Source organism: Poecile atricapillus, chromosome Z (genome assembly GCF_030490865.1).
Source record: "Poecile atricapillus isolate bPoeAtr1 chromosome Z, bPoeAtr1.hap1, whole genome shotgun sequence".
NCBI classification, from domain to species: Eukaryota; Metazoa; Chordata; class Aves; order Passeriformes; family Paridae; genus Poecile; species Poecile atricapillus.
This window is the reverse complement of record NC_081289.1, coordinates 144,656,224-144,674,985: the sequence shown is the minus strand read 5'-3', so window position 1 is coordinate 144,674,985 and position 18,762 is coordinate 144,656,224. Positions and strand designations below refer to the sequence as shown.

The following is an 18,762-nucleotide window of genomic DNA, read 5'->3' as shown; positions in this document are numbered from 1 at the left end:
AGAAAGGAGGAAAAAATTGCTGGCTGTGTGGCTGGGGAGGCCCTGGCACAGGGTGCCCTGAGAAGCTGTGGCTACCCCTGGATCCCTGGGAGTGGGAGCAGCCTGGTCCATGTCCTTATCCATGGCTGACTAACTGGTACCTCAACAAGCCACTCAAGAGCATCCACAGAAGGACTGTCCTGTGTGTGAGCTTTTAGGAACCTCAGACTATTTCCCCAAGATAAAGTCTTTTTAAGTTGGTAAAAATGAAAAATAAATATATTCACAAGAAACTCTTAATGGAGCCAGAGAAAGTACAAATATTTGAGATACAAATTAGCAGGAGAACTAGAAGAGAGGAATAGCTTTGTCATGGCCATGGAAGCAGATGTCAAGGGGAAGGCGGGGAAGAAAAGCCCTCAAAATCAGCAGTAAGTCACTCCTGCATTGCAGACAAAGACTTCAAGCTGTGTCCTAGGTTCAGATGTGGGGAGAACAGCAGGGAGCTGTATCTGTCTCTCTTTTTCAGTGGTCCTTCTCAGGTAAACACTCCTACTGGGAATGTGAAATCCCTGCAGGTTCATTTTCCACCTGTTTTGGACTAAAGTTTAAAGAACCCTGCATTTTTAGCAACACATGCCACCTATTCTCATGAAATTATATTAACATTTAAATTGTATTTTAAAGTTTGCTAGATATGTAGTATGAATGCTAGCATGTTAGTATGCAGAGAGTAGGAAAATCCAAAATTAGTATTTCCACTCTGAACTTCCAGGGTTAAACCTTGAAGAAAACACAGTTTGTGAACTCACACAGAAGTCAGAACTCCAGAAGACACTTAAGGTGGTGGTGGTTCTCATCTGCTGGTTTTCCCCTTCTAAACTGCAACTCCACTTTGCTTTACAAGGTCAAGAAACGTAAACCTTTCACAAGGATGTTTAACCAACTGGAAGACACTTGGGCAGTGACCTTGCCATGCTTCTCCAAAGGGCTATGCAGAAGTACTCAGGAAATTCAGGGGGGCTTCCCTCCATCACAGACAGCACATTTAGCCAGAGCTATACCAATACCATGCTAGGAAAATAAAACGGGATTGATCAAGTGTCATAAAAATCTACTGCTAGAGATAAGAGCTTACTGGGGATTGGACGTCCTTTCCATCTCTAATTTCTGCCTTTTTTTTTTTTTTTTGCATCTTTCTGAGGAAATGATGCAGAAGCAAAAACTGGTATTACTACTGACAGATGGTTTAGCATCATGTTATTCGGGAAAACATATGTTCCTCTGGACTTCCCAGTTGCACTGCAATATTTGTTAAGGGGATAGGGAGAGAAGGAACATTGGAAAGATAGTTCTGCCCTGAAAAAACCAACAGCATAAAAAAATGTATTAGTAACTCTATGCTAGGAACTGGTTTTCTGAGGATAGGCAGGACATAAGAATTGGTCTCAAACAGTCAAGGCCAGGAGTGCTTGAATACATTTAGAGCAGGAGGATAGAACCCACAGACACCACAACAGGAGCCCAGGAGGCATCAGCTGCTCTGATTGTCACAGGGAGAAAGTGATGGGGACAGAAACTGCCAGGATTTAGAGCCTGGGGGCAAGATGAATTCTAAGGTAGGGCAACAGCTGAGAAAAAACAGGATGACTGTGGGCAGCCAGCACTTCTGCTGGGAGATGGAGGCTATTATTGCAATTCACACCACAGATTTATCTGGGTTTGACCCGAGTGGTACCTTGGGACAGCACGGAAGGTGGGTAAGAAGCAGAGGTGGAGCCTGGAACAAGAAACACCCGTAAGAATTTACACCTACTGCAAAACAGACTGCTGAAACCTGCAGTGCCCTGTCAAAGGGAGCCCAACAAAGTCCCAGAGGGAATACCTGCCGTGGAAAAAGCCCCCTTCACCCTGAGTGGGTTCATTACCTCCACAGATGACTCAGAGACAAGGCAGATCAGTAGAGAGCAGACGTTGCCTCAGAGAGAAACATCTGTGAGCCCAACCCTGGCCCAGGAGCTGATGGGGAGCTACAGCTTTCCAACTGCCCTCTCTACCAGATTACCACAGGTTTTGGATTATTAGCATGTTCACACCATTTGTTTGAGCTTCTGGAGCCATGCTATAGGTTACACTACTATGTAGAAGCCTCTCACTCACCTTCAGGCTGTTGTATGCAAAATCTTCATGTTCCGAAGATACTTCAGTCTTTGTTTCAATTACCTGTGCAGATTAGAAAGGTAAATTTGTACTTAGGAGCAGGCAGAGGAACAGGCATGCACCACAGATAGCTGGGCAGGTCTCCATCAGCATTCAGCCCTGCTGGCCAGTTCAGCCATAATAATGTCATTAATTGCCATCAGACAGCATCCCAGCAACACTAGTGGGGGAGAGGACACTCCAGGAGAAACAGGTTTTATCTCTCATTAATATCTTGATAACTGTGCCTCGCTGCAGCTTTCAAACAATGGCAGTCATTAAGGGAACAATCCTCAACACAGCAGTTGGAAAACAGATTTTTAATCCTCCTGCAGCAGGAATGAGAGGCTGGGGAAGTCTCCTGTTTCATGTGCTTCTTGCAAATTGCTTGGGGTGATCAATAACAATAGCTAGTGAAGCAAGTAAATAATTACTGTTGATGATTTTGTTGAGTCTCCTACTGCATTTCTTCAAAGGTACACCGATATCACACTGGAGAGTAATAATGAAAATAATTCCCAAACAACGCAACAGAAGCCCCAGAAATTTCAAATATGTAGCCAAGGGGGATGGCATTTGCCCAACAGTTTGTAAAAGAGCATCTTCAGTGCTTCAGGACACCAAGCACACAGCACTGCTGTTTCATAGCAAACTCTGGCCTCTGACAAGCCTTGGCTGCAGATGGCAAGGAAAGCAAATGCAAGAGACCTGCAATTAAAACCCCTGTCCCAGAAGTCAGTTTTTTCCACAACCTAGAAAGCTGTATTTTCAGACTTAGGGACTCCTGCTCCTAGAGTTACCACTGGGCTGTTAGAAACCTTAATTTTTTTAATATACATGTTTTTAATTTCCTTCCAAGCAAGCAACTCAAATTCAGGAAACTTGGTTTTGTTTGTTTTGGGTTTTTTCCACAAGGAAGGAAGAATGCAGCAAAAGAATATCCCTGCCTTGCAACAGAAATGAAGAACCCATTCTCCTAACAGCTATCCTGATATTTCTGATTTACTACACTACTTTTAACCTGTATTTCTCTCTATGATCATTACTGAGGAAAAAAACCTGATCAGAATGTGCTAATATAATAAAACCAAACTGAGGGCACCAGCCTTACTGATATGTGTGTGAAGTGCTTTTCAGCTCACTCCACACACTGCTGGATGGGGTGAAGCTAGAACAGCAAAGAAATGCTTGAATAACAGAAATTATCCAAAAGGGAGGGTTGTTGAACATGTAGGGTGCTACTTGTAAGACACAGGGTCAGTGCTGGTGGAATACATATGCCAGAATTGATTCTACATTTCATTGCTTTCAAGAGGCTTAAGATAATTGCCCTAAATATGTTATAACCAGTGTGTTTAAACAAATAAAGTAGTTCTCCTGTCCAATTGTGCCTAGTTGACAAAAAAAGTTTATCTCTCTTTTCCAGATGGATTTGTAGCCTCTTATGTTGAACTTGTCACTCTCAAAGCTAAATTCCTACATCATGTGGCCACAGGCAATCAAGGAAAGCCAGTTATAAATATGGAATTCAGTATCCATGAAAAGATGCCTCTTGCCTGGGATTTCTTGATCTCTTGCTCCTTTTTCTCCAGCTGGGCTTGCAGCTTCCTCCTCTCCAGCTCGAGCTCCCTCACTCGCTTCTGCAGCTTTAGGAAGAGGGTCATGTCCATGGCTGCTTTCTCCATCCCAATCTCCTGGAGAAGAACAGGTAGGAGGGGAAAAAAAGAGAAGACCTCAGTGTCAAGTTTTATCACCATGCACAGTGCCAGATACACCCTGACTCCACATCAGCCATAGCCAGGAACAGGAGCATCCTAAGAAATGCATGTACTTCCAAAGAGCAAATCCACATTTTAAACACCTATATTGAATGTTAGTAAAATACCTGACTTGTTTTAATAAATAACTGAATGCTTAACAGCACAACAGGTGATGGGGGCTCAGAACATCAAAAATGCCCTCCTGCATCCCTTTTAGTCAAGTGTTTATTTATTGGGGGTTTTTAACTGCCTTTGCCTGGAATATTTTATATCAAAGCATTGTCAGTACTGATTGTATTCAAACCAGAAAACATTTTCAGAGCAGTTCAGAAATACTAAAACAATGTAACACAGCAAAGGGAATTGAGGGTTTCTGCAGGCATGGTATTGGTACACAAGGTATGGTCTTGCCAGGGGGTGGCAGACCCTAGGAACATTAATCACCAAACAAGTGCTCTCGAGTCAGAAATTGAGTTTAAAAAGCAGCCTATTCTGTCTGACGTAAGTAAAAAACATATTTACCTTTTCCACAGGATTCTTGATAGCCAAGGAATAATTTGTGCTGCTCTTTCCTGCATTAGGAGACTGTTGATTTGATTACAGGGGCTGTGCTGGCCAGCAAAGCATCTGTGAAGATGCATGGAAAAGAAAATGCTCGGGGCAAGAGGGCAATGAATTCTGGTGTCCTTGCAAAGAAGGATCACGGTATAGTCATGATCCATCAGCACTGGGTGAAACAGCTGTGATGAATTCTCATCAGTCTTTAAACTGGTATGGCCCAAAGAGAGCACTGTATTATTTTTAGAGCCCTGACGCTGCAAACAAGTAGAGTTTGCCAGAGCACCACAACACTGCAGTCCCTCTCACACAATTTAACGACGCATGGAATCGATTTTATCCACCACACCTCACTGCCCAAGCTGCACTGCCCCTCTGTGCTGCAAACCCCACGTCATCACCCCCAGAGCTGGGCTCCCCTGCTCTCCCTCCTGAGTTACTGTACCTCCACCTGCTGTATCACATCCTCGGTGTCCCCAATCTCAGACGTGCAGATGGATGGGTTATTGGAATCAGACTCCAAGCTGCTCTGGTTGGATGGGCTTCTCCTGTGCCCCGGTGTTTGCTGCCAAGAAATTATGCAGACACTTAAAGCACCCAGTGTTAAAGGGTTCCTCTCAAAGTGTTCCTTCTTTGGAGCAAATATGTGACTATATATTTATTCTATAGAGAATTACATGTTCTAAGTTTTTATGCCCTACCCTTAAAATGCATACTAACACTTCAAAGTGCAAAAGTGATATAGAAGCTCAGTTTAAAAATTCTGCATGAATTAAAGACTCTTTATGACACCAGATGCCTGGTAAGTGTGAACATGCAAATCTGAGCTCAAGGTTGTGGGGCTGACAGCACCCTCCAGGACTTTACACATTCAGCTTTCCATCAAATCCACTCTGATTTTCAACGTTTTTTTGAACACTTTAGCAACGCTGAACCTAAAGACTTTGGGTTTTGAAATTCTGAAGTCACTATTGCTGGAAGTTTTTTTTTATTTGTTTTTTTAACCCAACACCTACACATGAACATCACTGACACAAAAGCAAAACAAGAACAAGCATGATCCAGCTTTTCTTGAGATTTACAGACATCTCGAAGCATTTGACAGAGAAGCATGGAATACCAAGCTCCTTTTTCAAGGCACACAAACGGTTTGGCTCCAGTCCCAAGAGGTATTCTTAGAACTATCAAGCACAAACTGCCCACTAATGGCAGTTCTATTCAAAGTTTTGGAGGTGAGTGAGCCACGTTATCCAGGCACCAACATCAGGTCCAGGGCACAAGGAAACAGGGATAATTCCAGTTTCATTACCTTAATAATAGTCATTTCATCCCTCAAATTGTCATATCTCTGCTCCAGACTTGCATACTCTTTTACCAGGTTCTGATAACGAGACCTCTCTTCTTCCAGCTCTTTCTTCATCTGGATATTTTCTTCAGCTGTGTTTTGTGCAAATTCATCTTTAAAATAGGAAGGGGAAAAAAAAAAAATCATGAACTTTAGCTCAGAAACAAGCTTCTTGTAAACATGTGGAACAACAAACACAATATAATAACAACAACAACAATAACAACTAATGAACAAAATACTCTATGCCAAAACCCTTTAAAATACATGTAAGCATTCACTAATATTTAGAGACTATTATAATCTGTACTTGTCCCTCAACATTTGAAACAGCTTGAGCTCTTCAGCTTGCAGGGCAGTCTTTCCGTTGAGTTAGAGAAGTCTCCAGCACCTACAAACCATCATTTAACTGTGGCAGCTCCAGCTTCCATAAATCCACTTAAGAAAAGGCCAGCACAGTACAGAAATACATTCATGTTGAAAATACATTCGTGCATATAAAAACTTCCCTGCCTGTTTCCCACCAGCAGCTTTGGCATAGGAGCAAATCAACTACAGCAGCTCTTCCTCATGTCATCATCAAAGATTTACCATGGCAAGACTGTGGGGGTTCAAAGAAGTTTATATCCAAAGAAATCAAGTTGTTTGTTAAAAACTTCCCTCTGGAAGCGAACCCAGTCCCTCCTCTTCCTGAGGAACCAGGCAAATGTAGCCTGTGTGTTGTTTTAAATGGGTGAACAGCAAACCAACCCCTTCCACTTCCCTTCTCCCATCTTAGATGCTCCAAAAGCATCCTTTAAGGGATAAATAAATATTTGCAGCAAGTTTCCTCTTACTATGTTATCTTCATTCCTTTATTTTGTGTTAGGCTAGGAGCAAAAGACACTTCACTAGTACCACGGAGCAGTGATAGTTACATCCACAGCATGATGAACTTTGTAAATCCTGCTGCAAAATCAAAGCTGAAAAGGATGACAAAAAATAGAAAAGCTCAATACATGCATGAGAGTCCCTTTTGTGAAATGGGACTTCCCAGGTTGCTCCCCCTATGTATGACTTGTCAGCTAAGTCTCTGCTTTTAAAAAACACTCACAGGCTCGTGTCACACTAGAGAAATTCTTTGTCACAGCTCAAAAATGTGAATTGTGCTGCCCCTTGGATCCTTTATTAATCATTCCTGGGACACAGCTATTCCCTGCTCCATCAGCTTCATTGCCTCCCACACCATCTGCATGAAATGCTTTAACATAACTGAACTAAAAAAGCCTTGCTAGGTACTTTATTCCGTACTTCACCAATTAAACTGGCTTCTGGCTTATCACCCACCAGTAGGACAGCATGAACCGAACGACCTGCACAACAAAATAGAGACAAAAGCCACCAGGAACAGGTCATGGGAAAAGTTGCACTTTTCAAGGCAGGGAAAACGAGCTTCGGGGAAAAGATTTGAACCCTTGTCTAAGGGAGGCATGGTGATGCTACAGGCAGTTTTTCCTACCTTCAGATTGACAGAGAATCCTGCTGTTCAGCTCCTCTTTTTCCTGCTTCAGGAGAGTGTTTTCTTCTTCCAGGTCAGAGATGCGCTACGGAACAAGGCAGAGAGTTACTGCTGGCTGCAGGGCAGAGCTCCTGCAGGGATTAATTTCACCTGGCAGGAGACACAGGGCTTTGTTCAGCCTCTCTTTGCTCTTTAAAAGATCTGTTCCCCTGTGCTTTGCCGCTTATCCTCTGTACACCAATAGCAGAAGCACAGGAGAAATGCACTGCTACAAGAGAGAATAACTTTCCCTTTCCTGAGTGCACTTCTCCCTTAAATCAACCTTTTCAGCAGAATCTTACAAAATACTGAACAGCTGGACTTGGTGGCCACGATCTGCAGGAGTGAAGCTCCTGCAAGTGATCAGGTCATCAAATCAGAGGTTTATTTTTACATCTCAATGGGCTTCATCATTGTCTTCAAGTCACAGCACCAAGCCACAGCTGCTGGGGAAATAAATATGCTGATTGTTCCCAGAGACACAGCACTTCAGGAGCTGAGACAGACACAGTGAATGTGAGCTGAGTGAATAGGTCAGGCTTTTTTAACTTTATTGTACCCGATCCATGAATCACTTCAGTGCTTCCCACAACTACAGAACCTCTGGTACAGTGAGGAATGACATGTACCAGGGCCCTTGGCAATACAACAGCAGCATATTTAGCAATTATTAACAACAACAATCGCCTCATAAAAAATAATGAGAACAGGAACTAGGTCCTGAAAAACGCTATTTTCACTTGTCACAACTGCAAGGCTGGACTGATGCTGACAGCAACCAATCCTGGAACATTATTCAGCTTCCTGAATTCTGGTGCATTCAACAGCGTTATCTCAAAACACACAACCTTCATATTGTCAAGTGAAATATTCTGCCACAGCTAAGCAGGATGATTCTGCTGCTGTCAGGGGGGAGGACACACATCCTCCCAGCACGTGTCATTCCCTATGCCTGCTCCTTCACTTCCCATAGCCCCTGCTTAGGAAATGGCTACACACAGCAGAAGGATCTCAAGGCATCAACGATAAACAACACCATAAACACAATAATGAGAGTTTTCAAAGCCCCAGAGTAATAATTTTTCTGTCACCACTGGATTAAATTTATAGGCAACCCAGCTGGCATGCATTCCTAACACAGATTTCAGTCTTCCACACAAGCATGTTCAAATTAAGGCATTTTATCCAGCACTGGCTATGCCAGATACATACTAATGGTGAGGACTAAAGCACGGTGAATATTTTCTTGTAAGTCACAACTGAATCAGTCCTGTTCCATGCACAAGCTGAAAAACCTCCCCACTTGTTACTCTCCCTGTTAATTTGCTCCAGCTGTCTGCATCACATCTGTCTGCATCTCTCCTAGAAGGCTGGAGTCTGGATGTACAACCAGAAAGTGAAAAACTACAATTTAAGCACACACAGCTACTGGTGTTTTTAATGCTGTGAACTGAGCCAAGAATTTAATATTCTGTACCAAAACAAACTGCACTCTTGCACCATAAATCACATCTGCCTACACTAGCATCTTCAAGGTAGGAAGAACTCTTAAAAGAGTGGAAAACAGACACAGGAGTGATGGAATGGATGGAAAACCTGTGCTGCAATGGGAGAGCAAGGAGCTCTACTTGTTTGTCCTACCAGGAAAAGATTAAAGGCAGTAGGATTATTTTACTAATGCTTTTTATTGGGTGCTGATAAGGAATTCTCTGCCCAAAGCTATGATGGCTGGAAAACAAAACTGGACAAAAATCTTGAATATTCTCAACTGTGCTGAGAGGATATTTGGAAGAGCAAGACTTAACAGAATCCACAACAATTATTCCCAGATTTTAAAATTTCTAATCCAGATTCAGTACAGGTGTTTTTAAGATATCCTCTTGAGCCACTGAATTTGTTTTCTGCGTTCCTGTTTCTACATCAAATAGGAACAAGCTCAGAGTCCAAAACCTGTGTGTAACCCAGCCCAGCGGGAACGTGAACGGTCCACTACACAAGGGGAGAGGCAAAGGGAGCAGGTCACAAAATGGCCAAGCAGCAACACCTCCATCCCTGACACCTACATGGACAACTTTTGTACCTCCTGCTTACCTTTCCACAGGAAACAGACCTTTGGAGGTGTTTCAAATGCAACAGCACCTGCTTCAAAAGATTACTGTGGAGGATGCTGAGCAGGGAGCACTTGTGATGGCTGCAGCTCTTATCTAAGTGTTACCCTGGAACAACATGCTCATGAGATCTGCCTCACATCCTCCCCCAGTCTTGGAAGGAGAGGAGGGTGGCATTTGGCACTTTCCTAATGAAATTCCTGGCCAGGCTGTGAATTATCCTAGCTCACCAAGCAAGAAGATTAGATGCTACCAAAAGCCCTAGAAAGAGCTGTTGGTACTTACCCAGATGTTTCAAACTTTATCACAATTAAATAAGAAGACTTATTCTAAAATTAAGGACTTGGAGAGAGCTATGATGAAGAGATTAAAGGACTTTTTTTCAGAAAGTAAATCATAACTGACATGGATTTGCAGGAGCTGCAGAAAAAATAAAGGCTCATCTCAGTCTCACTCAGAGATGTCTTTGGGAATCTGCCCCACTACAACCATGCCCATGGTGTCATCTTGATATCGCAGGTGAAAACTGCTTCTCACCTGAATTTAGCTTCATTACACTTCCCAGCTTCTAGCAGATATTGGAACAACTCAAAAATATCTTCCCAGAATTTTTCTTGGGAAGCGTTCTGGCTAAATTAGTATTTTCAGGAAGGAAATGGGTCCTCTCCATCTTCCCACTTACAAGGAACTGAAGGGAGCAATGGAAAGGTAATGCCAGAAATGGGAGTCTGCACTGCTCATTAAGTAATGTTTTGTAATTAAACTGTTTTCATGGTGAAATGCACAGTATTTGCTCTGCTGCAGGCACTTTTACAACAAGGGAAAGCTTCTGCTTTGTTTTCATGCTTTTTAAAAGCATCTCTTCAGTGATTAAGCCAACCTGCCCTCCAAGTGCTCAAAGGGGATTTGCAATGAAAAACAGACACGTTTTATCCCTAGCTCCATCACCTTTAAAATCAATCATCCTTTTAGGCCTTAAAAGCCTGTGCTGCAAACAGCTAATGAACAGAGCCCTGCTCTGCAATAGAATCTTGTAATTTTAAAAGGAAATCACTGGTTTCACATGCAAGGAGTGGAGTAAGTGATCACCTGTCAGCTTTCTCGGTCCAGCCACGGACAGCGAGTGTACAGACTGTTCACCTCCTTGAGAAGCACACCCAAAAGTACATTTTAGCTGTGCCAGAGGTTCAGGGTAAATCACCCTGACCACAGTCCTTAACCACAGCTTCTCAGCCAAACACAGCACCTGAGGAAAAAGCCTCAAGGGAAGGTTGGCCACAGCAATGGTGCTGTGTGAAGTGCACTAGAAGAGCCTCAAAAGGACATTCTTCCACTGTAATAATAACATAGCTAATTCTAGGCTCTTTTTTTTTTCTTTTTTTTTACTTTCCAAAAGTGATTCATCTTCAGGTTGTCACACACCACGTACTGTTAGAATAACAGCTGCAAAACAGCTTTTTCTTTGCAATTTACTGAGTAGAAAAGCTCTAAATTCTTTCCATTAGCACGATCAAAGATTTAATTCAATCCGGTGCAGAAGAGGTATCATGGATTTAACTTGAGCAGCCACCAGCATTAGCAGAAGGAAACTGAGGTCTCATCTCAGTGCCTCAGGTTAAGAGAACGGGTGTTACTCAGAATTGATCTGATCAGCAAAGAAATGCAAGGCAAAAGCTCCATCTTTGCTATTTGCAAAACAAACTCTACACTCTGAAGTCTCTTTCTCCCACTAGAATGCCTTCTTGTACAGTGGTGGCAGTGTTGGACCAGTTCCACCCCAAAAAAAAAGGCACAGGAGATGCACTTGATTGTCCTTGTGGTTCCCATCCAAACCAGGATATTCCAAGGGTTTGCACGAAGGAGGAAGAAAAAATAAATCTATTTTGTGTATATCCCAGCTCCAAACCCTATAAAAGCCTGTAACAGACAGCAGCTGGTGCTAGAGCAGTGCCTCTCCTCAGGGAGAGAAGTTGTCCACACAGTGGAGTACTCACTCTGTGAGTACCTACAACAACAGCCACGTCAGAAACTGAACCCTGTGTCCCATCACAGGCTGAGATGAGAAATATTTACATCTTCCTAATATTTGCTGCATCTGTGACAGCTCTCTCCAGTAATTTGCGTTATACACCATGAAGAATCACTGTATACACATGAAGCTCTGGCATGGATATGAATCTTAGGACAAGAAAAGCAGCTTCAAGTTGTGCCAGGGCAGGTTTAAATTGGATATTAGGGAAAATTTTTTCACTGAAAGACTTGTAAAGCATTGGAACAGACTGCTCAGGGCAGTGGAGGAGTCACCAGCTCTGGAAGTGTTCAAAAATCACATGGATGTGGCACTTGAGGACATGGTTTAATGCTGAATACAGTGGTGCTGGGCTCATGCTTGGACTTGGTGATTTTAAAGGTCTTTTTCAACCTTTACAACTGTTTGATTCCATGATATTCATGGTTATTAGGCATCCTGATTTCCAGATGGGTTTGGGGTGTTTCCTTGTGGTTGGCAACACAAAAGGTATCAGGGTGGGGTGTCCACAAGGCAGCCACTGCTCCAGCAGGGATGTCCACCTGTCCTTGCTGCCCCATGAGCTGGCTAAAGGTAAATCCTAGCGGCATTCAGCAACAGAAATAATGATCAAAGAACAGACACTCCCCTTCAGAGTGGTGAAGTGAGAGCTTTCACCAGTACAGCCACCTGAGGAGACAACCTGAGGAGACAGACAGACGTACCTTCCTCAGCAGGTCCCTCTCCTTGCCGTGGCTGTCCTCCATGACCTCCCTCTCCCCGTGAGCCCTCTCCAGCTCCATCCGCAGCCGCTCCATCTCCTCCTGCAGGCTGAGGAGCTGGTTGCCATCACCCTGCTGGGTCTGCTGGTACTGCTGCAGCTCCTTCTTCAGCTTCTCCACCTCGGAGGAGTGGGCTGATGTCAGCATGGACAGCTGCTCATTCAGAAGTTTGTTCTCCTTGTTCTGCAGACAGCATCCCAAACAGAAGAAAAAAAGAGCACAGGTGACATCAGTGCACGCAGTCATGCACTACAAGTAACCACTCAAATCCTCAAGCATGGTGGATGACAGATCCCCAATAACAAACCTTTCCATGCATATGCTAATGACACTCATAAAGCTAAAAGCTACTTCTAAACCATGACAAAAGCTCAATAATATTTTGGCAACGATTACAGAAGCATTTGTCAAATTGGTATTATGCTGATATCACTCAGAACAAAGGCAAACAGCTCTTGGTAGCACTGGCAACCAAACCAAAATACTACACTTCTACTACAGCTTCCAAACAGTATTGCTTAATTGTCATGGTGACACTGGTGGCTGGATACTTTTTCCCCAGGACTGAGATCGATGGGAGAGAGGCTTTTTTCTCATGTCCGGACTCAGTTGTTTATTCTTCCCTCAAGTACAAGGAGCTACATACACTAAGAGAAAGAGGTGCAGAAATGGAGAACGAAGCATCTCTCCAAGGTCTTTTATGTGTCCATTTATCCAATCAACAAATGTCAAGTAAATTATTTTTCTTTGTGACCCAGTGACCTGACACCTGTGTGCTGCACTGCAGATTTCTTTATCCAATCACTCATTATTACCCAAAAACCATTAGAGGAAGAAGATGGAGAAGGAAGAAGAAAGAGAAAGTAACAATGCCCTAAATCCTCCGTGTTATCTCTTATTCACTAATATAGCTTAAGCCCTAAATTCTAACTTTCTCACCCAGTGACTTAAGAAAACTCTGTCTAACTTAGACACCCATGCCATTAGTTTCTCTGCTTGACTTTAAAAGCTGTGTCCATGGTGTTATGCCAAACTCAGTGCTCTCCTGGGTGTCAGAGCCAGGCACCACAGATAAAGGACTATTTTTTGGGCCTCTGACCCCAACACTTAATGTGATTGGTTTGCAATTTTGGAGGGGTTTGCAGTATTCCTTTTGTAGTTTACTCTTCTATTCCTGAATTCCATGCCTGCAGAACCTGGAGTGACAATGCAGAACTGCAGCCTCAAGCACAAGGAGGTCCCAAAACTCCAGTTTTCAGTCATCCTTTCATTTCCTCAGGTTTTCACTTTTAAAGCACTTAGCAGTGATTTGCTCTCCAGTTTTGAGAACTGAAAATTCAGCAGACTTAGCTGGTTTTTGGGCTTCAAATCAAACTCAATGTACACAATGTTGTGACTAATAAAACATCATCCTTATTAGCTATCCCCAGGCCAAATACCAAAAGCTTCATTAAGAGCCTACTTCATAAGCTGTGCTGACTTTGGGTAGACAATCTTGATACCACAAGAACCATTTTGAAACTCAAAATGCATTCTGGTTTTTAAAGTTTGCTCTGATTATCTTTCTGGCCCCTCTTAAGGTGACCTCCCAAAGCACCCCCTCTCTCATTGCATCTCAGTGCTCTGAAGCAAGATAAAGACACATCTTAAATGGAAAAACAAGTAAATGACGCATATTAACATTTCTTTTCTTTGCTACCTAGTAATGAATTATTAATGAACATCAAAATTCAGAATTTTTATCGTATTAGGAAATTATAATTTCTGCAAGACCAAAGGCATTTCATGGAGTCCTAGAATGATTTGAGCTGGGAGGAACATAATAGCCCATCCCATTCCACGCCCCTGCCATGGCAGGGACACCTTCCACTGTCCCAGGCTGCTCCAAGCCCTGTCCAGCCTGGCCTTGGACACTGCAGGGATCCAGGGCCAGCCCCAGCTGCTCTGGGCACCCTGTGCCAGGGCCTGCCCACCCTCCCAGCCAGCAATTCCTTCCCAATATCCCAGCTGGGCCTGCCCTCTGGCACTGGGAAGCCATTGCCTGGCTGCTGTCCCTGCAGGCCTTGTCCCCAGTCCCTGGGCAGCTCTCCTGGAGCCCCTTTAGGCCCTGCCAGGGGCTCTCAGCTCTCCCTGGAGCCTTCTCTTGTGCAGGGGAGCAGCCCCAGCTCTCCCAGGCTGGCTCCAGAGCAGGGGCCCTAAAGACATTTCCAAAGAAATGCATTTCCAGAACCTTGTGCACATGGTTTTACACACCACCCGAGATTTTCATGCAAATGCAAGATAAATGTACAGGAATGGTTTTTTTACTAACAACTAGAGTTATGAAACAGCATTTACTGAGTTTGTCCCCACTGCAATCAGAGATTGCTCAACAGACCCTGTTAAACTTGGAACTTGCTTTATTTTCAATCGTTATCCAGCCCTGCCAAACTGAGACAGTCCTGGTTTCAACCCAGGCTCTGTGAAAAAACCTGGTTTATTTTGCTACAAAAGGCAGGTGTAACAAATTCATCAGCTTGTTACCCAAACTAGTTTTACTCACAGTAAATGCTCACAAAGATAGTACTGCATGTAGAGACAGTGTAGAGAGCTCACAGTGTATCTAAATATTGGCTGCATGAGCATTCAACACTACATCAGGCACATGCAAGTGTCTCAGGCAATTCCAGCAAATGGACTAAAGAAAATTAATTGAATTAAAAAAAAGCAGGAAAAAAAAAAAGAAGGAATTGGTCCAATGTAAACAGAAAAGAAAGTGCTCCGGTGAGGATGTTTTGCAGCAAAATATATCAAAATCTTTCTTCTGTGTGCAAAAAATCCCTCACCTGATTAAAAAACTTAATTAAATGATTCCAGTTACAGATGCCAGCAGAGGCTGGCGTACAATAATAGGTTTTAATGTTTTCAAAGGAAGATCTCTTCCTTAGGGGCACATGGAGAATTGCATCTCTACTCATGCGTGAGCTAAAGTAGCAGCAATAGAAATGTTTTCTTCCACAGCTACTCAAAATAATGATACAACTGCAGCTCTGCAGGTTACCTGCTATATACCTTTCTTTCTTTGAAAGTTAATTGGTATTTTCAAAGGTTGTTTTTATAGATTAGCAAGGACTGAAATCAAGACCCTTCACAGGAACTACGATACAGCAAACACACTGTGCCAGAAAACAGATTCAGTGCACTGAAAAGAAAATCTACTGCAACAGTGCTCATTAGCACTTCCAAAGCATCCAAGGGAAACCTGGCAACCCTGGAAGGATGGTAAAATTCAGCTCACTGGACAGACCACCACGTGTAGTCCACAGCAGGAATTGTTTCCTGCAAAAGCTACACAGAAAGCATCAAAAAAACTCCTACAAAATAGTTTGTGGAGAGACCAAGGGAGTGCAAGATGAGCTCAAGACCATTATTTCTGCCTGGTTAAAAGCTCTCCATGACTCTTTCCCTAAAGCAGATCCTTCTCCTGCTTTCAAAACCCATGGCAGGAAAGCCAATGTTCACCAAATATTGGGTTTTTTTTCCTTTACTGTTCCACTGCCACACTTCTCCTAGCAAAGAAATAGGGAAAAATATAAACTAAAAAATACTGCTGATGTTCCAGTGTCAAGTCCAGCAGCTCAGCAGATCCAACACTGACGTTCACACTCATTGCATGAGTTCAGCCTAAAATACCTGGACCTGGAATGACTCATCCTATTCAATTCCACCAAAATACCTTCTGGATGAAAGGTCAATCAAACCTTAATATCAAATATCAAACCTTACTCTGAGAGTTTTTCATTCCTGAGCTACTGTTAGCAAAATCTAAGTATGGAAACAGGCATTTTAGAATTAAACACCAGGGTCTGCAAGTCATTAACTGTTGAGGTGCAGTTAAAGCACTGCAGCCAATTAACACTGCAATTAACGAGGGTGACCACAGCAATGCAAACCCCTCCTGACTCTGCACCATCTGGGACAACACAGAGCCACTTATCATCACCTCCAACACAGGTCTGCTCCTGTCATACCAGGGTGGGGAGATTTCAGGTGGCAAGAGAGCCGTGTGGGATGAACAAGAGTCCCTGACAACATCTCAGAATGATAAACTGGAATTACCACAAACTGATTCTACAAATAAGGAGTAATCCCCACTGAAGAGAATGTTCTCCTACCTGAAAAAATTCAGTTTAAGGGTACCGGTGGATATGAATTTCCCTGTTGATATGAGTCAATACAACTAGGTCCCACTCAGCAATTCTTATGATCACCCCTCAATTTCTTGTACATCAGCACAGAAGGTATTTAACAGAGTAATTTGCACACATTAGTAGGTTCTGCTACGTGTGTAAAATCAAACCATTACTCTGCAGTTTATTAATGGCAGATGTCTACTGAGGAGAACACCCCTGTGATCAGTCACTGCAGGGTCATCAAGTCATCCCACGCAGGTATCTGTCACATCACACCATCCCACCCTCCCCTTACTCCTGGAGAGTTGCTGTGTCTAGTGACACTAACATGCTCAAAGTACTCACCCAAACTGCTGTTTATCTTCCAGGGAATGTGACTCCCAAGACACATGGTTCATAGAACCAGTGGTGGTAGACCCTCCACACGCTCAGTGCTCAAAGAGCAAAAAGCACAGCAGGACAATTCAGCCCCAAGCCCGTGACATCTGATCCCACATGGAGCCAGCCTGGGTTTTCAACCAACACCTTCCAAAACTGCTGCTCCATCCTCCCGCTCCGAGCCCTGCTGGGCAGCCCCCACAACAATTCCAGCGCAGCTTGAGCAAGCTGTGTCCCACCCTTACAAACGCTTGGCTGCCACCAACACGAGCCTTCCCAGACAACACGGAAAGGCACAAGGCGGCAGCCGGGCCAGGCCTGTCCCAGCACAGCTCAGGTCATACCTGCTCATCCACCTTCCTCTGCAGCTGCACCACCTTGTTCTCCATGCCAATGTTGAGCTTCTTGAGGTGCTGTGCCGAGCGTGCCTCGATGCGGAGGGCCTGGAGCTGGCGCCGGGCCCTGAGGCGCCGCCAGTGGCACTGCAGCACCACGGCGGCGGCCCGGGCCCGGCGCAACCGCGTGCGGGCCAGCCAGCCCCGGGCGTACTTCTGCAGTATGGTGGCCTTGTGTTCCATCAGCATCTGCAAAACATGGGCACAACGGGGCAATTAACAAGAGACAAGGCACAGAATTGTGGAATCGCAGAATGGCTTGGGTTGGAAGGACCCTAAAGTTCATCCACCATCAATGGACACCTTCCATTAGACCAGGCCACTCCAAGCCCTGACCAGCCTGGCCTTGGGCATTTCCAGGGATACAGGGGCAGTTACAGCTTCTCTGGAAAACCTGTGTCAGAAAACCTCATCACCCTCACAGCCAGGAATTCCTTCCCAATATCTTCTCTAAATCTACCTTCTTTCAGCTTAAGGCTGTACCTGGAAGGTCACCTGTACAGCAACTCTGGCTTGGCTGAAACAAACATTAAACACTTCCCAAACTGCCTTGGAAAGGGCTTCTCCTCCAAGGAATGTCCTGGTAGGTGCAGGGGCTGATGGCTGGAAACGGAGGCTGCTGTTTTGCACCCTCTTTCATGGACAGCTCTTCCAACCCTGCTGGTGGAAGCTTCTCAATTACGCAGGCAGGGCACACCCAGACCTCTCCTAGGAGCCTCCTCAGTCTCAAAGTAAAGACCTGCTTGGCCAGCAACATGAGGGGATATGATCCTGGCTGTGAGGACTTTGTGGGAGCAGGTGACAGCTGGCTCAAGTGTGACTTTGTGGACCACTTCAGAACAGATCCCAGAACACCTGAGATCCAGCAGAGCCACACCTCCAGAATAAACAGTCATGAACATACACACCAACACTTAGCAATGAACTTACTATCCCCTCAGCATCAAACATCACCCATACCAGAACAGATCTGTAGATTATTTTTATTGTGTTCCACCTCTGCATTATGATAATTTTTACTGCAGATAAATTATGCCCTGATGGGATTTCATATCATGTGGATAACCTTCAAATAAAACCATGAGTCCTTTCACTACAGTTTGCAGCCAGTTCTCTAGCATGATTCAATTCCTAGTAATTTTTATCAGTTTTCACAAAATTTCTGGCATGTTTGCATTCAATTTCTTCCCCAAAATTTACAGCTATCTTGTCAGTCAGTGGCAGTTCAATTCTCTAAAACTGAAGGCTGACATTTTAGAGATACAAGCAGCATGTTGTTTATAGCTTCCTTATGCTTCAGTCTGCTAAGGAAATAAATAGGAGAATTCAAAAATTACAAGACATTTTATTGTTATTAGTTTGGGTTAAGTTGTCTCAGAAAAGGTTATCCTATCAGCTTCTCTTACAAATATTTTGTTTCACCCTGAGGCTTTCTTTGCAGTTGCAAATTTTAATTCCAAATAAAGGGATTATATGAATTTAGGATGCAGCAAGAATGACTGTGAAATGAGCTTTGCATGTCGTCAGCCTCAGCATTCATA

The 18,762-nt window shown here is 43.8% G+C and overlaps 1 protein-coding gene across 1 annotated transcript in view; it reads right to left on the bottom strand.

Moving 5' to 3' along the window:
* MYO5B (myosin VB) overlaps window positions 1-18,762 on the bottom strand; it is a 145,804-nt gene that overhangs the window by 27,409 nt on the left and 99,633 nt on the right. Inside the window, exons 21-27 of the mRNA XM_058827205.1 lie at window positions 17,171-17,410; window positions 12,220-12,459; window positions 7,340-7,424; window positions 5,806-5,954; window positions 4,942-5,061; window positions 3,735-3,872; window positions 2,140-2,202 (exon numbers count right to left, since the gene is read on the bottom strand). Coding sequence (XP_058683188.1) covers window positions 2,140-2,202; window positions 3,735-3,872; window positions 4,942-5,061; window positions 5,806-5,954; window positions 7,340-7,424; window positions 12,220-12,459; window positions 17,171-17,410 — 1,035 coding nt within the window. The remainder of the gene's footprint in view (window positions 1-2,139; window positions 2,203-3,734; window positions 3,873-4,941; window positions 5,062-5,805; window positions 5,955-7,339; window positions 7,425-12,219; window positions 12,460-17,170; window positions 17,411-18,762) is intronic.